Raw genomic sequence first — 21,210 nt, 5'->3', positions numbered from 1 at the left:
GCCAGGTGACTAAATATAGAATCATGATGATGTCATTGATATCGTAAACTGCGAGTTGGATTCGCTCAGTTAATGGCACAAAGCGGATAGAGCCGTTGAGGAGAGAGGTCGACGAAACTAGTTGGGAATATTTTCTGAACATTATCAGCTGATTTGAGGATACACTTCGCTTGGTATTAAAATTTTAGTAGGACATTGCCTTTGACCTTTAATTCAGTTAAACATTCAATTCAAAGGACCAGTATATCATATTTATCTGGTGATGCGGAGTATGGGAGAAGGTTTTATTGATGCCCATCGTAGCACTTGTTAATGAAGTGCTATTTAAAGGAGTTTTATTTGTGAAGCAGTTTTTAGGATTAACACTGGAAGTTTTGTCAATGCCTGGTGCATTAATGTTAGATCGTCTGCCAGTGGGCTTGGAGGTTAAGAGGGCGCAGTTCAAGCTGGATTTCCCCGTGGTTGGTCGGCCAACACTGGACACACTGGCTTCCCCGTGTCGCCCAGTGGCCATGCCTATCACCCTCTCATCCCCGCCAACCAAGCGGCTTAGGATAGATAACGGGCCAGTCGGGTTACCGCCGAAACTGTGTCTCTTCAACACGGCCCCTCCGCGGCAGGTCAAAGCAATCCACCCAAGCGACTTGGCCAACAAGATGAACAGGGCCAAGGGACCAATCTTACTCGATTGTAGGTCATTCTTAAACTTTAACCAGAATCATATCCAAGGTGCTTTAAATGTGACATGCACGGACAGATACAATAAGAAGCGGTTGCAGCAGGGAAAAATTACTCTAGTGGATTTAATCAGTTCCAAGGACGGCAAGGACTGTTACAGGAAGAAACATATGTTAAGGGACATTATTGTGTATGATGAGGGTACGTCTGATCTCAGCTTGGTGACGCCCACAGAGCCTATGCAACTCATTGTCCAATCTTTACTCAGGGACGGGAAAGAAGTGACATTTCTAAAAGGTAAGTTGGTGTCCTAATTTCGTGGTTGCGGACTCCCCTCGTCCTGTGCATGCATTGAATTCATTGGATGCTAATCGTTAGCGCAACTTGTTTTTTATTACCACAAAGTTTTTACTATTGTTGTTGGTTCTTTTTTCCTCGTCTTCTCGATTTTAACCTTTCCTAGCTGGGAAATTACTCATAGGATAACACTGTTTTAGTTGTGAAAGCGGAACTCCATGGTACGCTTGGCTCTCTCCAAATCTCAGTTCACTTTAGACATGTAACATTTATCATAAATGACAGGTAACATGTAAATACTTGTTTTTCACACTTAAAAGTATAAATCTCAGGTAAACTAGGCCTACACGTGTTTGGGCGTCTATTTTCTAAAGAATGCCTCATCTACTCGTGATAACATGAATCAGACCATACAGCAGACGATAGACCCAACACTGGCTCTTCTTAAGTGGTCTTGCCAATGGTTTTAACGTTGGATTTGAGGCGGTTGTTCGGTCGAGCAGACGACTCAAGTAAACACTCGCTGACGTCATTCACTTGAAGGGAATTCCTGTTCACGCACTAATTCATTCGGAATAATAAAAGCGAGTGCACTATGCAGGGCAATTGAGTGCTGCTCAATGGGGATATCCCAGTTGGAGAGTGCCAGCTGAGTTATGACGCACGCTCTCATTCTAAACACAACCTACGCCTGAATTCATATCATATCTTTAAAAGTTCCTTATGAAATTTAATGATAAAACATTTGACCAGACTGTTTCCCTTGTAACTAGGCGTCTATGTGTACACATTGTAGTTGTATACATCAGCTGGCCAGTTATTGGCAAATGAGTCAATAATAATTCGAGTGATCAATCATTACATTTAGAACATATGCCGTACTGTAAGCAGTTGGTTTATGAATCATCGTGGTATTTTATAGTAAATATGTTTGTTTTCACTCCACACAGACATACATTGTAATAACTGCGCGGAGTATGATATTTGTAGTCGGTTGGTAACAACATGAGTGATGTGTCATGCTTTTGTGATAATGACCTCACGCATGGCGACAGAACGCTGATAGTGATGCATTTAGTGCGACGATACTGATAATGTTCGATTGGCTATCGATGGCCTCATCGATAGTCTCTTGATAAAAACCTAAAAATAGACGAAGGTCAGGGATACAGTAATAGACGTATATTCACAGCATGAATAGATGCGGTTCAGCCATATACTTTGAAAGTAACAATTTCGGAGTCAGAAAAATATACTTTTAAACTGACTAAATGTTTTATTTACAAAAATCAAAAAGTAAGATATAAAAGTTTAAAACTCAGAATGAAAATTCGTGACAAATACATTGGCCAAGATTACATTCGGTAAATTATAATTTGGTGAAATCGTGGCTTCTCTTTGTCACAAAGACAAGTCGAAAGGTCGCGAAGAGTTTCAGCCCAAAATAGTTATATCTACCTTTTGTTTTGATAAGCGGGGCCCATCTGACTGGGGATGAATCACCCGTATCCAAGTGGACGCGGGAAACTTGATATAGCTCAGCACATGTGCTGCGGAGCGGATTAGCCCTGACCCCTAACCAAACTCGCACCCATACCTACGAAAGAAAGAACCCGCTAACAGCTTCTTAAGAACAATAACCGTCCCACACAAAGTAACCGTCCTCACAAAGACGTGACAGAAGTTGAACAGAGAGACGGTGTTTCCCCATTGAGGTTTCCATGGTAACCTTAACTTCGTGATGAGTCATGTCTCAGTGATGCATCACCTAAAACAAAGATGGTCGAGCTCACCATATTACTGCGAGGCAGCCCGTGAGTGAGTCACTGTCAGTCCACCATTCCTCATGGCAACATCACTGCACCTCAACCTGGAGTTGCCCCAGCACCACACCACATCAAACACACAAACCGTGCTAAGTCATCATGGACATCAACAACATTCATCCTTCTTCGAGATCAGTTTATTCTTGTTGCAAAGTTTCGGCGTTCTTATCGTGGGATTATTCCAACGTGTCATGATGGTCATCAAGTTAGATAGGCTTTTTTTCTCAGGTCGGTATCTGCTCATTTCCCGGTTAAAGGCCCTTTGTCTTTTCCCCGATTCCTTCTTTCATTACCTTTTCCCACCTTTTCATTACTTTGTTAAACTTTTCTTTGGATTTCCGATTTCATTGTCCAAAAAGTTTATCGTGCATTGCTTTGCCTTCTCCTATCGGTCAACACTTGTTTCTGTTAATACAATACAGTTACACTCCGGTATCCGAATTCCTGATAGGGCTGGAAATATTTTCACGTATGAGTTTTATCGAATGAATCATTGGCTGTCCGTCTAGACCTTTGAATGCAAAACATCATATGACAAAACCATTGTTAATACTTTGGCATTTTTAATGATTCATATAAACTCTGATTCATCTAGGCCTAGCTCGTTAAAATCGAGGCCCAGTATTTTCACTAGGTCAGAAAGTATCCGGCACAAGTGATTACTATTTTCATCCAACACCCAGTACTGATGTTCGAGAGCACTGGTCGATGAGCCACTAAGTACATTACTCACTACTTTGATCAACTTTGCTTTGTCATCATGTATCACCAAGTATAACTCAGATCTGGGTGGTTCATTTAATTCGTCGAAAACCAAATATGAATAAATTAAGAATTAACTGGTGAGAAACTTGATAAACATGATTTTAAGTGTTTTATGTATTTTTCCATTTTGTTGGTGTGTCATGTATATGCATTAACCTACTTATGTTTGTATTGACATGACTGAATAATTTCAAAACCAATTAATCTATTAATTACTAATCATCATGTTATTTCTCTCATATCATTCCAGGTGGCATTTCCGACTTCAAAAAGCAATACCATAGTCTTTGTGAGAACGCCTTAAAATCCCATCCACACTGCCCCCTCACACCCCTCCAAAGTCCGACCAGCAGCGCCAATGAACCTGATATTGAAACTGCCAATGCATCTGCTGTTCTCAAATTCCTTTATTTAGGTAAGTCTTCATTGAAAGTTTAAAAGAACTAGAATTTTTCTAAATCTAAAATGTTTTAGTACAATAGCTAATGCGTAGTGGTTTGATCTTTGTGACGTGTCCGCTGCAGGTGGGGTCCTATTAAAGATGGAATTTTCTAGCTCCACAACTCCAACTGATTACACTCTGGAAGTATCACTTCCAGTAGGTACTTCTACTGGAAGTATCCTGGCGTTGACTGGATTCTTCTGGCGAAAACTGGGTAAGATCTCTCTGGGGTGAAAGCACACCGCAACACAGATGCCTGACAAACACCTCACGTTTGTGAGAAGTGGTTCGCCCTTCTCAAGGCCGGCCCCAGCATGGCCCAATGACCAACATATTGGATAGATCAAACCCCGCATTCCCGAACGAACAATTAGCCCCATCTCGAGTGCCCAGGTATCACCTTTGTATTCCACTACCTTGGGATGGAGAGGGGAACACGATGCTACTTCCATCCAGTCATTTTGATGGAATGTTCACGTGGTTACCTCGTTGCAATTCTCCAAGTCGAGCAATAAGAATGTCAGATACCTTAAATAAAACTTCAAAGGCTACTTCATGGTTGAAAACTCAAAAAACCCAAAGACTTTCCCTTATCCAATGCTGTAAGTGTTCATAAACTTTGTCGTCAAAGTTCGTGAGGGCGATCGACGCATGGCCACCCTGAGATGGATAAAACCAATGAAAACGTGGACAGAGGCCATCCCTTAGTTGCAGTTACATAAGTGCACTAATTTATATCATTTCCCACACTTTTCCGATGTTATCTGTTTGTACTGTTGTAAATGCTTCTTCAAACATTAAATTCTTAGTGATTTCCATCCGATAAACTGACAAGTTATCAGTGCACTGCACTGTGGAAATGCACTGCTGTATAAGGTCTAGTTGCATTGAATCATATAGTAGTTACATGCTGTAACCAGTGATTCACCAATTGATACATTTAAAATGAAGATAAATCATTGTGAATAATTAATGCGATGACTGATGACACTAGAATTAATTAGTAACATCATTGTCATATTCAAGGGGATATAAATACAATTATCACCTTCATTATTAATAATATAGAGACCAACTGATTGGGTTGTTGATAATAACAAATGGTTCAAGTATTTTAAAGTACATGATTAAAATTACTAATTAAAAAGCAACCTCGTTGAGTCTGTGATGTTGTTGCCTTCACGCCGCAGACCGATCGGGTTTACGAGATACGTGCGTTTGAAAATGTACTAGCATCCCAACTGACTGGTGTAAAGTTGAGAAGTTTCAAGTTTTAAAACTACATTGCATATTTGTGTAAAGCTAACAAACAAATCGGATCATAGACTGAGTTTTCTTCTCCTCGTTGTCCAAGTTACTTGAAAATATGAGCTTATCAATATTATTACATATTCCATTAAAATGAGCTCGATTTTAACCAAAGCTATAATTTTCTTCAGGTAACGAGCGTGACGCTGCCAACCACCAGTTACTAAAAGACTTCAGGATTACATATGTGTTGAACGTTACATCTCACATTCCGTGCTACTTTGAAAATCAGGGCATCAAATATAAACGACTTCCGGCGACGGACTGCGGGCAGCAAAATCTTAGACAGTATTTTGAGGAGGCTTTTCGATTCATCGGTAAGTTGAGAAAAAAAACCCTATTTCATCCGTTGATGCTATAAGCGTCACTGGGTCTTTGAAGTCTATTTCCTTTGTCACATTATGTCGGATACCTTAAGGGCCAAGAAACGAGATCTCAAAGTGATGGTCCACCCCACTTGGAAAGACTTTCATGTTTTCTCAACCACCAAAGACGAATTCCTTCGGCTATATCCAGGATCAGCGTGCCTTTAGATAAAATACGAACCTTCGGTCCTGGATATAGTCTTATATGGTACCAGAAAGTGTCAGATCTTTTTAGCAATTGTCGTGAAATGGAATGGCTTCGCTAATCCAACTTTGATTCCTTTGAGATGAGGGACAACATTTCTTATAAGCATGCTTTTGAATGTTGCAGGTCTGAGCGTAGGTGTTTCTCTGTATATGTCTTGTTTATCTTCTGCGTAGTTTTTTTCTACTTCGCATTTTGAAGTACGCTATTAAAGCAAAACGTGCCTTAAACATAATACACTACATTCTGATTTTGGGAGCATACAATGTCTCAAAAGACTCTGGTGAAAGCTCCTGGAATTGCTTTCCGCGAGTATATTCAACGAGTGAGCTCTTCCTCTGGGCGCCTCGCGGACGCCGTTTTCCAATAACATTCCCGCTCACAGACCCTGAGGGATCCATCCCCGCCAGAATAAACCTATTACAACAGTCTTTGAGGACATAGCACTTGTGGCCGAGAGCTAATCCAATAGAATCATTGACAATGGCCTTACCACTTTAGTAACGGCAACAAGATCCCGCTGCTTTCTGGGGGATGGATCGATAAAACAATGGAAGTATTCAGGGTGGGCGGGAAACTGTTGCGTGTGCAATCAGTGTAAGAACTGAAGACGATTTTGATTACAAAAAGGGTTAGGTTAATCGGAAAAAACTTGTGATAGTGCCAGCTGTTTTGCATTCTCTATTTCTTAGAAGGATTAGAACAGTGTCGTATAAATCTTTCTCATAAATAGTTCTTTATGATATCACCAATATAAAAAGGCACTAAACAATATGTTTTAATAAAACATCAGATATTGGCAAATAGTGCGATTCCATAATTAATGGCCTTAGCACTGAAGCGCTCAAGGCTAAATGCATGTACTTAACAGTATTTCACATCCCGCCGCAATCCCTATTGGATGTGATCAGCTGATCGGGTGAGTCATGCTAGCTAGCATTGGAGTGAGTCCAATAGCATTGCCAGCTCCACGTCACCAACTTAGCAAGTACGTACAAGTATGCTGGTGGAATCGCCTTGTCATGGTATGATTGTACTGGATAATGTCCTCAGCGTGAGGTCATATTCTTTTCTGTAACGCTATGTCATTTTGTTGTGTCTAGGAAAATAGAATTAGTCAAATAAAAATTGTGTAAGGATTTCGTGAAATTTCGAATATGGTATCATCGTATGGATAAATACGTGATATATTGGCGTTGTAAATGTTTCTTTTGAAAGTTTCACTTCGTCGGGGGTTATTGAGTGCATGCCTGCTTAGACAGGAACCACAAGAAGATACAGGTGCAACCACATGCGCTGGTTGTTCAAGAATGCATTAAGTACATCATTAGATGAACATCATTATGATATTCATAAGAATCACTGCGGTGGGGAAAGAATGGTTGGAATAACTTGGCGTGTGAAGGTTGGGAGTTGGACTGAAGAGATGTAATAAAAAAACAGGACTGGTCCGGCGGGGGCTCATTGCTTCTAAAGTATAAATTTCAACAACTCTAACTCCAATTCATAGTAGCACGTGCATCTGTGGAATGCCTCTATACCGCAACTATAGTTAGCGAAAAACAATCTTTAATTTCAAAATAAACGAGAACTTAGTCACTGTCATGAGATTACCAGACCAAAAAGTTGAAATGACTCGTAAATCCATGGTAAGTTGTTTGAGGAAAATCTGAATTGGTGCAATTCAATAATTCATCATAATCCTCACGATAAATAGGTCTAGTGAGTCATAAAGGTAGCCGAATGTGAAACAACAGTTTATCACACCGAGAACAATAGATTCTAACTAATATAACAAACGAATCAGTGAAATAATTGATCGGGTGAATGTCTCAATGATCTTGCGATATCGCGGAGAGATTTGCTAACTTGTGGTAACATGAATGTTTTAACAGTTTAGATAGAATTGTGTCGCAATGTCATACGGGGATTTGTATTGTTGTCACACTTAAGGCATGAATGACGAATGCTGGTGTAATAATAAGTTTGTCTCTGGTATTTCGTTTTGCAATGGTTTCGGAAATACTGTGACGTCATGACGGTGCGCACGTACGGAAGGAGCTGCGGCTTGAACCGCTGGTGGCCCGATTGAATAGCAAACTTCTTTTATCTTGAAGTAAAGTAACAATGTGATACGCAACACTGACGTTGCCTTGTGACGGCTGTCTATTTTGCATCCGGACTTTTTGCAACATTACTTTCTCTGAAAACAGATAAATCGAAATTGTGTTACGCCAGCAAAAGTGTTCGTGTTTCAGCAGTTTATTTAGGTGTGCCACGGATCACCCTCTTACGAAATGTCGAAAAAAGTCAATGGTCCTTCAGCACCTTGAGGGAGCTTATAATTGTTTCTTGGCTATTAACACCAATATTACGGCCACTTGAATGTGAGAGGAAGGCAAACCTTGGCGACATGGGGTGATTAAGTCATTGGTTTAGTAATTAGAGCACTGACATCTAGAATGCTGAATCTAGATTCTGTAATTATTTAATTGTCTTCAATTCAATAGAGAACAAAGTCAAAATGAATTATAAAATTGGATCAATTTCAGTGATTCACCCAATGATCTTTGTCAGTGCGGAAACTGTCCTCATTAATGAAATAAAACCATCAGTGACATTAGAAGGGGTACATTGTCCTCCACTTAACCACGGGAGTACTGCATAAAACAAACGAGCAGATGCGGGAACTGTGGCCAGAATGAACAGTTACCCAGCGATGACTCACAATAATAATACGACCTCCCCGCCATTATGTTCTTACAAAACTTTTAATAACTTTGAATTTGGAACAATGGATTTGGCTGCGTCCAGATGGTGGAAGGTGCCATTGTTGTGTGGTACAGCGCGAGGCAGCGTCCGCTCATGACTCACCCCTCCACTAATTATCTCTCATAATTACCTTTTTCTTAGCCGGCTAAAGTGACGGACGAATATTAGTCATTTTTGCTTGATTCAGGTGCGCGATTTGAGATTTTCATAAAAATCAACTTTGCGCTAATTTTTTATTAGGTTGATCCTTGGCATGATAGATTGGGTTGTTATGATATATTAGGAGGGGACGCTGGGGGTATAATAGCATTACAAAGACCACCCAGTGATCGTTAGATTACAAATGGGCCGTGAGGACAAGAAAAACCCTGTTATTGCTAGTTATTATTAAATCATACGTGTCGGCGAGCATAATTCAAAATGGTTATCGAATTGAAAAAAGCGACGAGAAATGGTATAAGCAAGGATTATCAGAAACGATATAGTTTGTATGTGACAGATTCGTTGATTCAAAGTACATTAACAATAGCAATTTTCGCTCGAATTTAATCCTGAAGTACTAAGTACTGTACATGGAAAAATAACCATCATAATTGGTTTGAAACCAGGCAATAAATTGCCTTCTTTATCAATATCTATTACGACATAAAGAGTACAGCTCCAAGCTGTATAAGAAACTGAAAGTCTCGTTACATCTAGTGCCATTTCCCGCAATCTGCGCTGCTTAACGCCATCAGTTGACGAACACAATGCCCAAAGCTTCCCGAAGAGATAAATTACCCCTCTGCCTGAGTTGTCAATGTTTTCATTCGATCGGAAACATTGTTTCTCTCGCCTCGAAAATTGATTTAATGCGCAAGTAAATGTTACTCGCGAAAACGACGGAATGAAGACGCTGGATGTGACTCAACGTCACTGATGGGCTGTAGCTGGGGACGCAATCACGGGTTCATAATCTGGAGCTGTTAATACAATTACAAAGGATGCTGAAAACAATGCCGGTTAGCTCTTTGTCTTCTTCATCACCTATTGTTACCTGGGGTTATGTCAAACTTAGTGCCCAGTCTCGCGTTTCATATGTCCCATTTAATTATGAGTCATCATGAACAAAGACAAATAATCGACGGAGATTCCCCATTGCTTTGTCCCAACATCAGTTGACTTGAATAACATGGGCATTTCAATCCGCGGCTGTGCATTATTGTATTGGGAAATATGTCAACTTGGACTAGAATGACCCAAATTATGATTTGTCATCTCGTCTGCTCTTAATCTCGTACCCAAATGACATGTCCCAGGGGTATACAGGTATACCTAACTACACTTGAGACTGAAATCACTCCTTTGGGAGCGAGGTACATCATTCAGTGAAACAAAAAGCCAAGATATGATGTGGAGATTTTGTAAACAGATCATCATAATTGGCTGTCATATTTCGTGCTGTTGTCATACAAAGCCGACACAGATGTCTCGGTGATATTAAGTTATCTTCTCCCATCACGAAGACCCGTGCGTCATTGTTGGAACACACCACGTGTTCCAACACAATATCATCTCCAATAAGCTCATTGTATCACGGTTGTTAGTCTTGAAGAGGATTCTAGTTCAATTGCTTGTTTTACCATTTCATCCTTGGGGTTGTATCAGTACAGAGCACTTCATTGGGAAGTGGGAATTCATAATTTGTTTTAGCTTACCGCGGAGCCACATGCCCAATGAGGAGTGGACAGGCACTACATGGTCTGCGGTCGCCTGGTTCCGTCTTCTAGCGGACACCAGCAATTTCGACTTCCTCCCGAGGGGTGTATCTCACGCTTCTACATTTAATGGAATGTGCAGCTATATCATTAAACCGCGCCACACACATTGAAGGTGCGCTTTGGGCCTTAAAGGTCAACTCTGAATCATTTGACAAAAATGTTCAGGTATTGAATAGGATAAATGTTACATGTAAAATGGTATTATTAATAAAAACTCTACGTCATGTAGTATTTGCGCGTTCAGTATTGATGTAGGAGTGGTGATATAAGAATCCATATGAAATATGTAATTCTGGACAAAGGTTCAACTATGGTTCAGTCAAAATGAATCCATCGGGGAGATTCGCCTGTATCATACAGCGTGGTTCAGCATTAAAAATCGATACCATTTATAAACATGAAAACTGTTAAAAAGACTGTAAAAACGCTAATACTGATTACATATTACGTATGTCCTGGAGCAAATTAAGCATGAATAGAACCTAAACTTATGAATAAAGCAAAGAAAGGGACTATTGTATTAACAGAAGACAATGTCCCATTCACTTCCTCCGAGTACATCCCATTGACTAGTTATCCAGCGTTTATCAGCATAATTGAGAATCGATTGTCACCATAACTGTTTTACGAAGTAGCATTAAGTGGATTGAAACACTGGTTAATATTCCATTTACGATGCATTTGATGGTGCACCTGGTCTAATTTGGTTAATTGATACGTCTAATTAATAGATCATGCATGCTAACTAATTTCACACGCTGTTTCAACAGACTATTACCATCAGATCATGCTAATAGATTCGCTAAGCAGTTTACATTAGCCACTTGTTATGATGCCAGGTGCGAAATCTTAGTTCAATGAGCGTTTTGTTTCCTCAAGCCATCAGTATGACGTCACAAAAATGTAAAACTAATAACATTTCATTGGATATTCTAGTTGCAGAAGGCTCAAATGGTTTTTTTTCAGCGCTTAAAAACTGCCTGTTTTCGCCATTATCCAAAGCAATTAAGTTTGTCCAACCTTAACTTATGAACCTCTTCATTTTCTACTTGCAGAAGAAGCCTATAAAAATGATGGCAATGTCCTCATCCACTGTCAAGCTGGCGTGTCAAGGTCAGCCACCATGACCATCGCTTATATCATGAAACATACGCATCTCTCAATGATTGACTGTTACAAGTACGTCAAGGCCAGGCGGCCCATCATCTCACCAAACTTTAACTTCATGGGACAACTCTTGGAGTTCGAACAATGTCTAAACTCAGGAAAAATACAGAGAACCATAGAGCCAATACTGCAGGGATCGGAAGCTAACTGTTGATGGAAACGAAAGGAAATTGCCGACAAAACATTCCATCCTGATGTGACAAACTGTTGGATTCAAAAGACTTCCACAAAATGAGGAATATGCTCTCTGCTTGTGACTATCATCATCAGACACCAAACCTTCTATCGTGTGGGACACGTGACTGTGTACCAAATCTGACGTTATGAAACTGTAAGTGGTGCCCCCTATTGGTCAGTGGCGCCACCTATAGAACCACCAGTTGTCATGGCAACGCGGGTAAAGATAAATTGTGGACTTAGATTTGCTCATCATTCCGTCTCAATGACTAAATGAGTGTATATGGAGACTTAAGATATCAAAAGTGGCAGCGTGGCTGCCCTCATATCAGAGAAATAAGACTCTTTTTCTACCAAATTTACGACGCCATTTATAAACTTAGATCTACAATACATCTGTTTATAATATGCAAGTGGTCTGCAGCCGACCTTTCTACAATGCCATGGGAACAACTTACATATCGTTTGGAGCATTTACAGGTGCCATTTTTAGAGATATTTTTGTACCATGCAGTGTCATCTATAAAATGCTTAATTTATGATATGTACCACCTATAGCTGAAGGCAGTATGGAATAGAGTCAGAAAAGCATACCGAAGGCAACGATTTATTAGATATCAATGGACGTAAAACATAATCATGCTTGAGATTGGCGGCAAAAAGTAGTCATGTTTCCATAGTGGACGTGATAAAAGTCATGTGATTCAGTGTTTTTTTCTTCCACAATTAGGGAAAAGTCATGTGGAGAATCTTTACTGTTGACGCTAACTACTTCCCTTTCTGACATGAGACAATTTCTGATTTCCTGGGTTTTCTCCAATTTCGTTTTATTATGTCATGTCTGTGAAAACCTTTTCCGAAAACATAAAAAATTATCGGTTCATTTCCTAAAATCTTTGCTATCATGCATCACGATCGTGGGGTGTTCAGGATACAGTCGTTGTAGAGAGGTTAAAAAAATTAAGCGTTACGTGTCAATACATCTCTAAACCTCTCTGTTAATTGCTACGTATCTTAATTACTGAATCACAGACTTAATAACTTGTACAATCCTCATTAACTCATTAGAGTTGGGATAGATTTTTTCTCACTCCAAATGACATCCTCTCAAAGTCAAAAACAAAGGCAAGTGCAATATCAATTGTTTGATGAGGTACCAATTAATTTATTCATAATGTGTCACCGATGGCGCTGAATAGGCCCATCGTGTCATCCATCATGTTAATGCTTCCATAAGATCTCGGACTTGAAGTGGCAGAGAGGTTAAGCTGTATTTGCCCGACGAAGGTGCAGCCCATACCCCAACCTACAGCAGCTGGTCTTTTGTCATGCTAAACACAGTCATCAAACTCTCAAAGCAGACGATGCTTGATATTTCGCAACAAAAGATCATCTGCAGCCATTGTCGGCCTACACGCTTTTGGGCGAGTTGAGGTCAGGTTTGGAGCGTGTGCACAGAAACTGAAAAGTTAAGCTCTGGGCGCAAAGGTTGGGCAAATGCCATTATTGGTGACTGCTAATGGTCTATCGAGTATTTGCCGCGTGAAAAACATTTCTCATAGTGTGACCTGTACGGCAAAATGAACAACCTTGGTCAGTAATGGATGTCCACTCGAGCAGAAACCATATAGTGACGGTTAGATCAACTGCACTCGTTTATCATCAATGTATATATGATGAAGTCGACTGGAAATGATTCTGATGAACATTCAATTAATTTTATGTACTAGTACTTTCCTGGGGAACGAACGCAGTCACCTTGTGTTAGTCACCTCTTTGATATGCCGTGTCTAGTTACATACCACATGACCTTCTAAGCAAACACGGACATTGGGTTCACGAATTCATTAATATCCTTTTCGGTCACTCTCACCCCATCTTCATCAAATTTATTCAAAATACAAGATCCTGGTTGCGTTTCCTTGAAGAAAACGAGTTTGGGTGAGAATCGCTGACTCAGCGAAATCCCTTGATCGGCGAAGATCTTTTGTTCCCAAGGACAAGTACCTGGATTGAATTTCCGTTGACGAATCTGGATTGGTAAACAATAACACATAGGGAGATTTCAGAGAAATTTTCCTAATTTATTCAGGGCAACGTTATCAGACCAAATTTGGCACTTGTTTACTGAAAATATCTAACAGATCACGTGAGTTATTTTATATTTTGTTAAATATCTATTCATGGTTATGAGAAACAATATCTTCCATACATAAGTGTTTAATTAATTGATTAGTTAAAAGTTAATTAAGATAAATTCAGGGCTGAGGCATGTGAACGTCATGCTGAAAAAACCGTACATTAAAACAGTCAAAACGAGGCTGAGCTATTTTTGTACTTTAAGTGTATTTGCTGGAACTGATGGACCAAGACAAAAAACGATACGTAATGCTTTAAGTGTAAAAGAAGTATTTTGATAATGCTAAAGCCAGAAGTATCAAAAATCGGTTGTTGTGAAATATATCAATGATGACTTCATGCTATTTCTGTGACAGACAATCCGTTTAGTAAAATCTGCGGGTTCAGAAAGCAAAGGTAACAAGCCTTAACTGTAGATATAAACATCCAGATTGTTCGCAATCTTTGGTATATGAACGCACATGTTTTATTGTGATGACGTACATGTACATGTACGTACGTTTATTGTACCAAAAGTGGAATTCACAGCGGCCTTAGAAGCATGTACAGTAAATGTAATTAGAATATTCTATCTATCTAATATATCGGTCTTTTTATAAACTTGACTACAGACGATATCAAGGTTCAAGGGATCAGATAGAAAATAGCCAATTTGACCTTGCCTTGATCCGATCTATTGTTTCAGGCAAGTTTGCCAAAATCTGCTGTGCATTTATGTACCTTAGCATGTACAAGTACACAACTGGTTCCGCCAGCCTTGCCTGAAACCAACTCCCTGGTGTCACTGACCTGCGCAGTTTCAAGAAGCGATGATTCATACGTATTGACGTTGGCTCGGAGCACAAAGCGACTTGCTTGGACCTGTTGCTGGCATCAATATAGCGCTATATCTCTGATGGCGCAGATAGAAAGATGATGAAATCTCGACGTGTTACTTAGTCATTGTTAACCCCTTTTCACTGCAGCATCTTATTCATATGACAATTTCGATATTCAATTGAGTTACAATTACTGGAACATTGAGGCAGTGACACCAGTCTTTTAGAGTGACAAGACATTCCATATTGGAGCAAAATCATGAAATTGGAATGCATCTCGAATTTGACTTTGTCTAATAATGATTTAATTATTGACAGTTTGTAACTTGTATTTGTGAATGTGCAATATATAATCAACTAGAGTGACTTCCATCACGAGGTCAGACTAGAAGTTTCTATGTAAGAGTTCATGTACATGTATATAGCGATGAAGGTTTGGTGTTAAGGTTTCTTCCGAGTGGGCAATAGGCCCTTTAATGACTTAGAAAATGACATGAAACCCTTCAGAATCTCACAATTGAGGGTATCTGTGCAATTGATTTCTAGGTTTTCTGGACAAAAAATAGAACGGACTTAAACAGGAAAAAGTTAAGACTTTCTTAAAAGTTTAAAAGAGGTATTGAACGAAGGACTTTGAGAGGTGGAACTGTAAGATTGATGGAATTACATGGCTTCTGAATTGGCCTTATTATCAGGGATTTAGTGTATCTAGTGAGAAATATGCATGATTATTTTCATACCTAGTGGCGAGGTTCTGGTTGTAGCATAAGGGGAAGCCGTGTCTGACCGGAGTACCGAATATGCCTTATACTATGCACTGCTGTAATCGTACACAATGTTAAAGAGAGGAGTCTTTTGTTCATAATATAAATATCGTGTGTCCAAATGTTATTTTTGCAGTTTTCTGTGGCAATGCTAACCAGGAACAGCATCCTGGGATCCAGAATGTCTATGTGGTTTACGTCATCAGATTTCGCATTCAATTTCAAAATCCCGTTCTCTGATTGGTTGAGACGAATCACGTCATTATGATTAGATAATTCATGTATTCATCAGTTGTAAATTATTTTTTTGTACATCCAGGCTGTATATTTGACTTCAACTATATTCAATTTTGTAGAATTAGACATTGTGGTTTTCGTATTTGTAATTGCACCATAAAGACGACCTTATGATTGTAGTTTTAGAATTTTAGTTTATACACCGGTCTGACGTAACATAATTGTTGTCAGGCTTGCCTTGTTTTTTTATTTTGTAGAATTGTTTTCGTGTTTTCGTGACAGGATTCTGACTGAAAATTCTGCATGATTAAAATGCTTTTATTAATTGAATAATGTGCTGTGACAGTGTCTGAGTGTTGTTCAGTCTATCGACTGGCAATTGTGGAAAGTTCTTCGTTCTAGTTTTAAAATTAAACCAAAAACATTTTGTGAGACACTTTCAAATTCTGATCCTTTAAAGAGTAAATATAGTTTGCAGCAATTTTTGATAAATGATTTTAAATAATTTGTACACAGTTAAATGTATCTCTGCTCGGTTTAGTGGACATGCTGGTGGGGGATTTTCTAAAAGCAACGCATTGATTTCACTATCACAGCTAGCTAATTGTTTTAGTTTTGTTCATTTTACACATGTACTTGGTCTTATCGTAAATATATATGTATCTTAAACTGGTCTCCAGTGCCGTACAACTATAACTTAAAATAGTTATATATAGGAATAAAACTAAAATGACAGACAGCCTAAGCAATTAATGGTTTGAAATAAGATTTTTTTAGTGGTGATTGACACCTCACAAGTAATTGAAACTTTTAACTTAAATTTCATTTTGACTTCTTGGGCTGTCGGCCGTTTTAAATACAGTTGACCTTATTTCACTGTCTCCGTGTATTATTACTTTCGGTTTGTGTATCAAGCAGTGCATTTTGTACTCATGTGCTGTGCATCGCACACTTCCTCGTTTCCTCTCCGTACTATGTAAAAAACATCTCCACATTATGTACTGTATGTATATCTAAATATTTGTACAAACTTCAACAATTGTTGAAAACCTATATATACATTATTATATTTATGATGATATGACGAAAGAATAAATCTAGTCATACCTACATATCTGATTTTGACTACGTTCTTCAAATGGCGAGCATCTTCATTCCCCGCCTGAGCCCTGCACCTTCGGCATCAAAAAGGAGACTACAAAGACAAAGCACGGTCCCCGCCGTGTTGGATTGAGAGCTTGGATTGTAACCTTCCTCTCCTGCCTTAAATGGTACGAAGTAACGAACATCCCCCGGGAGCATCCCATTCCAAGGGCACGCTCCTTGACCAGAACTCGTTCAGTGGCTGCAGCACTTTGGACCCTGATCGTAACCCCTTACCCATCCTGAGATTCAGATCACTTCGGTCTGTTCCTTTCATGAAAGGATCCCCCACAAACACACGAATAACACGGGACTCTTGGCATCTGCCAATAATGGACCTTTAGGAGACTACACCTGAATGGAGAACGACACTGACAAAATGCTTTCGCTTAACATTGGGAGCTGCCAATGTTGATGGTTGTTCTTTGGCGAGTTTTGCTTGAATGAGCTTGCGGACACCCCAGAGATGTTGTACAGAGATGTGCCTACGTAACATCAACTACCCGAGGGGCGCCAACATGGCCTATTGTGTGGAGGAGAGTGTAGATTACTGAACATATATATATTCCTGCACTTTTTCAACAAATTCGTTCGCAAGCTTTCTACCAGTGAGCAGCTATACACATGTTCTGCTGGATCGATATCAAACGGTGAAGTGGAGTCGATCCATAACTTACCTATTAATACTTCAGCCGTTCATTTCTAGTACTGCTGTGTACACTGTAAACATGGTCATGGTTGAAATGCACATGGTATTGGAAAAGCGTTGAAACTTAGAAAGGGTGGGGCGCATCTTCATGTGACATCCATACCTTTGAACTTTACTATGGTTTCAAGTTACTACTCATAGTATGGGAGTGTAGTAAATCAGGGTGTTTACCCTATAACGCCTGTCGCGTGATTACATGCGCAAAAAAATGTAGCGAAGTACATTGTACATGTATCTAGAAGTAAATGTCTATAACAGGCAACAGTCCCTTTACCATAATCAAATTGCGCCATTTAGATCGTCCGTCCTATATATGTACGGATCACAGAAGAAAGTAATGGAATTTGATTGCCAAGACTGACGTGATCTCTGACTCTTGCAGTATATCATATGCTCTTGCCACATTTTTACAGTATGCCATGCCTATGCCATACGCGCATCGAACTCTAGTCTCTTGGGCTAGGCACCAAATTGCCCACTGATTGCCGATCGCGCGACCTGTCCGCCAGATAGACCCAGGCTTCGATATATGTTGATAAATATCACCGCAAATTACAAATCAATGAAAACCAAATCTCATTCCTAACGTATTGGAGACAAACACAGCGTAATTCAAAGCGTAATTTATTGCTATAACTGCAGCAAATTAATACAAAAATGCTTTATTCATGAACCTTTTTTAATCTCCTCTTTAAATACCTGTTTTTATTGATATCCATCAAACCACGCATGCGCTAATCACCATAATATCGCCATTACATTTGCATGATATCGTGCCGCGAGATCCATTACTACGCGTGACTGGTTATAACCGCGCAGCAAAAAAAGCAACAGTAAATCAGCGCCTTTTCAACGCGAAATTGAAACGTGGAATTATAAAATTGAACTTTTGAGGGCGTTGCACAAGTGATGTTGGCACACAGGCCCTGGGACACTCCCCGAGGGGGAATTCCTTTAATTGCAAACAGCGCTGGGGAAACTCGCAGCGTGCCGGATGACTAATCATGGCGAAGATATGCTCCTGAGTCTCGTTAATTTCATCTATGCCCATTTAATGCAATTGGAGTAATTTTTCATGATAATGTAGTGTTTTTCTTGAAGTGAAATTTGTGGTTCTGTTTGGAGTGGTTGGTCATTATGAGAAGTCTCCTGCTAATAGAAAGCAAATCAATATGAGGAGGTCGTTATTGTCAGCGTAACTGTCAGCGGGTTTCTTATGGACTCAACTAAAGTGCGAGAACACGAATCATACGGGACTCACTGATTAACAGGTTCGAGGGGAGGTATCGAACAGGTTCAAATGGTGAATGGTTAGCGGTGATGACGAAGCGTTACTCACTTGGGTAATAAACTGATCAAAATTGAAAAAAGTTCCCAGTTTCTTAAACGTTAGTTTTTATATTCTTCAAGCAAAAGAAAGTTAAGGTAGAATGGTTTTCATTCCGTTCTGGTGACTCAATTTGCTGCTACTAACACTAAAAGAAATGGCAAGATTGGTAACACAATTGAAGAACACGTTGTTGTTGAAACGCGACAATCTAAGAAAAACACAGTACAAGCTAAAGTCGTCTCCATTTTGTCATCACTCTTAATGACTTATTGCTTGGTCACCTGATGATGTCATCTTCAGAGACGAAAAAAACGGTGCTTTCCAAATGAATAAAGGGGATAATCTTTTCTCCACTTAGATCTTACATGATAAAACGGCTCAAAATCACGGGTTTCATTTGGATGTTACTGCGACAGACACAACCAACAAGGAGCAAAAGCATAGCACGCTCCAAGGTTCTCCGGCATTGAACTTTCAAATTCTAAGCAACCATCCAGTGCTTTAGAATCAGAAAAGAGTATAAAAGAATGTTAATGCAACCAAGTCATCACATTAACGCAATTTTCAGAAAAAGTTTTAATGGGATTGTCAGCGTCTTGATAGATTAAAGAACCTTGCTATAGCGAGTAAGCAATCTATTTGTTCTTGCCGTAAACCATGGAGCACGTGTTGAGATCGAGGAGCTGCAGCTCCCCTTATAACCTCAACACAGTAGTAATTACCTCTACGTCGTTGTAATCTTCGCTGTCATTTGCTGCAAGCGGTTGATGGGCCCATCCCCCTGAAATTGCGGCGGAGAAAATCCTTTCAGGACAATAGCGAGGGTAATCTTAGTTTTGAAAACTACGACGAGACGCGGTGCTATCTAGAAGTTCGAGATCATTGCAATATTTGGTAAGTTGCTCTTTCTGATGTGGACACGTTCGCGCTTCAGTTATTTCACAGCTAAAACTCGGCGGCCAACGGAGAAAGTGTAGAGTTGCAAATGCCGTGACTGCCACAACACCGCAACATCCCCAGACCATACATAACTCAAGTGTCCAGCAAAATATCGCGTCAATACCTCAGTTTACCTTGCAGAAACATTCTATTATTTTGCAATTACCTTCTGTTTACCCTGGGCCGGCTGCGCGAGATGATGGCACGCCTTGACCAATCCCTAACAATCTATCGGTGATTCGATTTCCCTGCCACGTCCCTTCGTGCAAACTGCTGACCACTGGCCTGGCGTGAGAAGAGCTATTTATCTTGATATCACGGCGAAAATGGCCATGTCGAGTTCATTTCCCCTCGGAGTGATGTGCACGAGATGACCGTTTTGATACTGAATCATGAAATGCACCATTATCATGTGTCCAGTTCATTTCACACCAGCCCGTGGAGGCGACGTGATACTGGGTCGTGATATGTACGGGGCTGTTCTTGACACCACCTCTGAGAATAACCATGTTTGGTTCATTTAGCCCGAGTCCACAGACTTGACCAATTGATAAAGAGTCGTGAGATCACTATATGATGACGCCACCTTTGAGATAGACACTGAAAAGGTCACTTACTTTCAATTTTATCGAGCAAACTTCGGTTGCATTTGTACATTTCGGTGTCAGTGATCTGGATATAAGAAATGAGCTAATGGGAAGGTACCGTTATACATTATTACCTTCACAAGATGTCCTTCTGAATTCGTAGAGGTACGCCGTCCGTAGCCTCCCCGTGTGCGGGTCGGCGTAGTGGAGTCCAGACAAAACCTAAGGATCAAGATATGATGTGAGGTATATATAGGTCCTAGTAAAACGTACTGTGTTTGTATTATATAATAAGTCCCAATTGCAAGTAAGCTTCAATATCGAAGTACATGTACATGCATGCTGCGATCAGCGGCAAGAAATGGGGAAACATGACTGCTGACCAAAAGGGCCATGCATTTTCTGCATATTATCTGATGTGATCTTCACGGTCCTTGATTTATCATGGCAGCACGAGCCCCCCTGGGATGGTTGGTGAATCAACACCAGCCATTACCCTAACTGACCATGATGCGGCCGGGCATCTCTCCGCTTGGACGCCTGTAGCTTACGGTGACAAATTATCAGATCCTATTGGCTCAAGTGTGATTCTGACCGGGGAGTAATCGCTCACTAAGGTGCGACATGAAGGAGAGATTGTTCGGTCGGGATTGACCTGATGGAATCGCGGATTTCTCACTAATGCCTTTAAGGTTTTCCAGGCTTTATTGCTAATCTATGGGTAATTGTAATGGCTTGTTCTTCCGTGCTAACAATTTAGCCTTGACATGATCACGATGATG

General features: G+C 40.1%; 1 protein-coding gene across 1 annotated transcript; it reads left to right on the top strand.

Moving 5' to 3' along the window:
- The first annotated feature begins 88 nt into the window (after nt 1-88).
- LOC135484103 (dual specificity protein phosphatase 10-like) lies at nt 89-16,832 on the top strand. Its single transcript, XM_064765218.1, has 4 exons — nt 89-975; nt 3,817-3,981; nt 5,448-5,633; nt 11,474-16,832. The coding sequence occupies exons 1-4, from the start codon at nt 291-293 to the stop codon at nt 11,737-11,739; spliced, it is 1,302 nt and encodes a 433-aa protein (XP_064621288.1). The 5' UTR covers nt 89-290; the 3' UTR covers nt 11,740-16,832.
- Nucleotides 16,833-21,210: the final 4,378 nt, after the last annotated feature.

This window comes from Lineus longissimus, chromosome 3 (genome assembly GCF_910592395.1).
Source record: "Lineus longissimus chromosome 3, tnLinLong1.2, whole genome shotgun sequence".
In the NCBI taxonomy this organism is placed as follows: domain Eukaryota; kingdom Metazoa; phylum Nemertea; class Pilidiophora; order Heteronemertea; family Lineidae; genus Lineus; species Lineus longissimus.
This window is presented reverse-complemented; position numbering and strand designations above follow the sequence as displayed.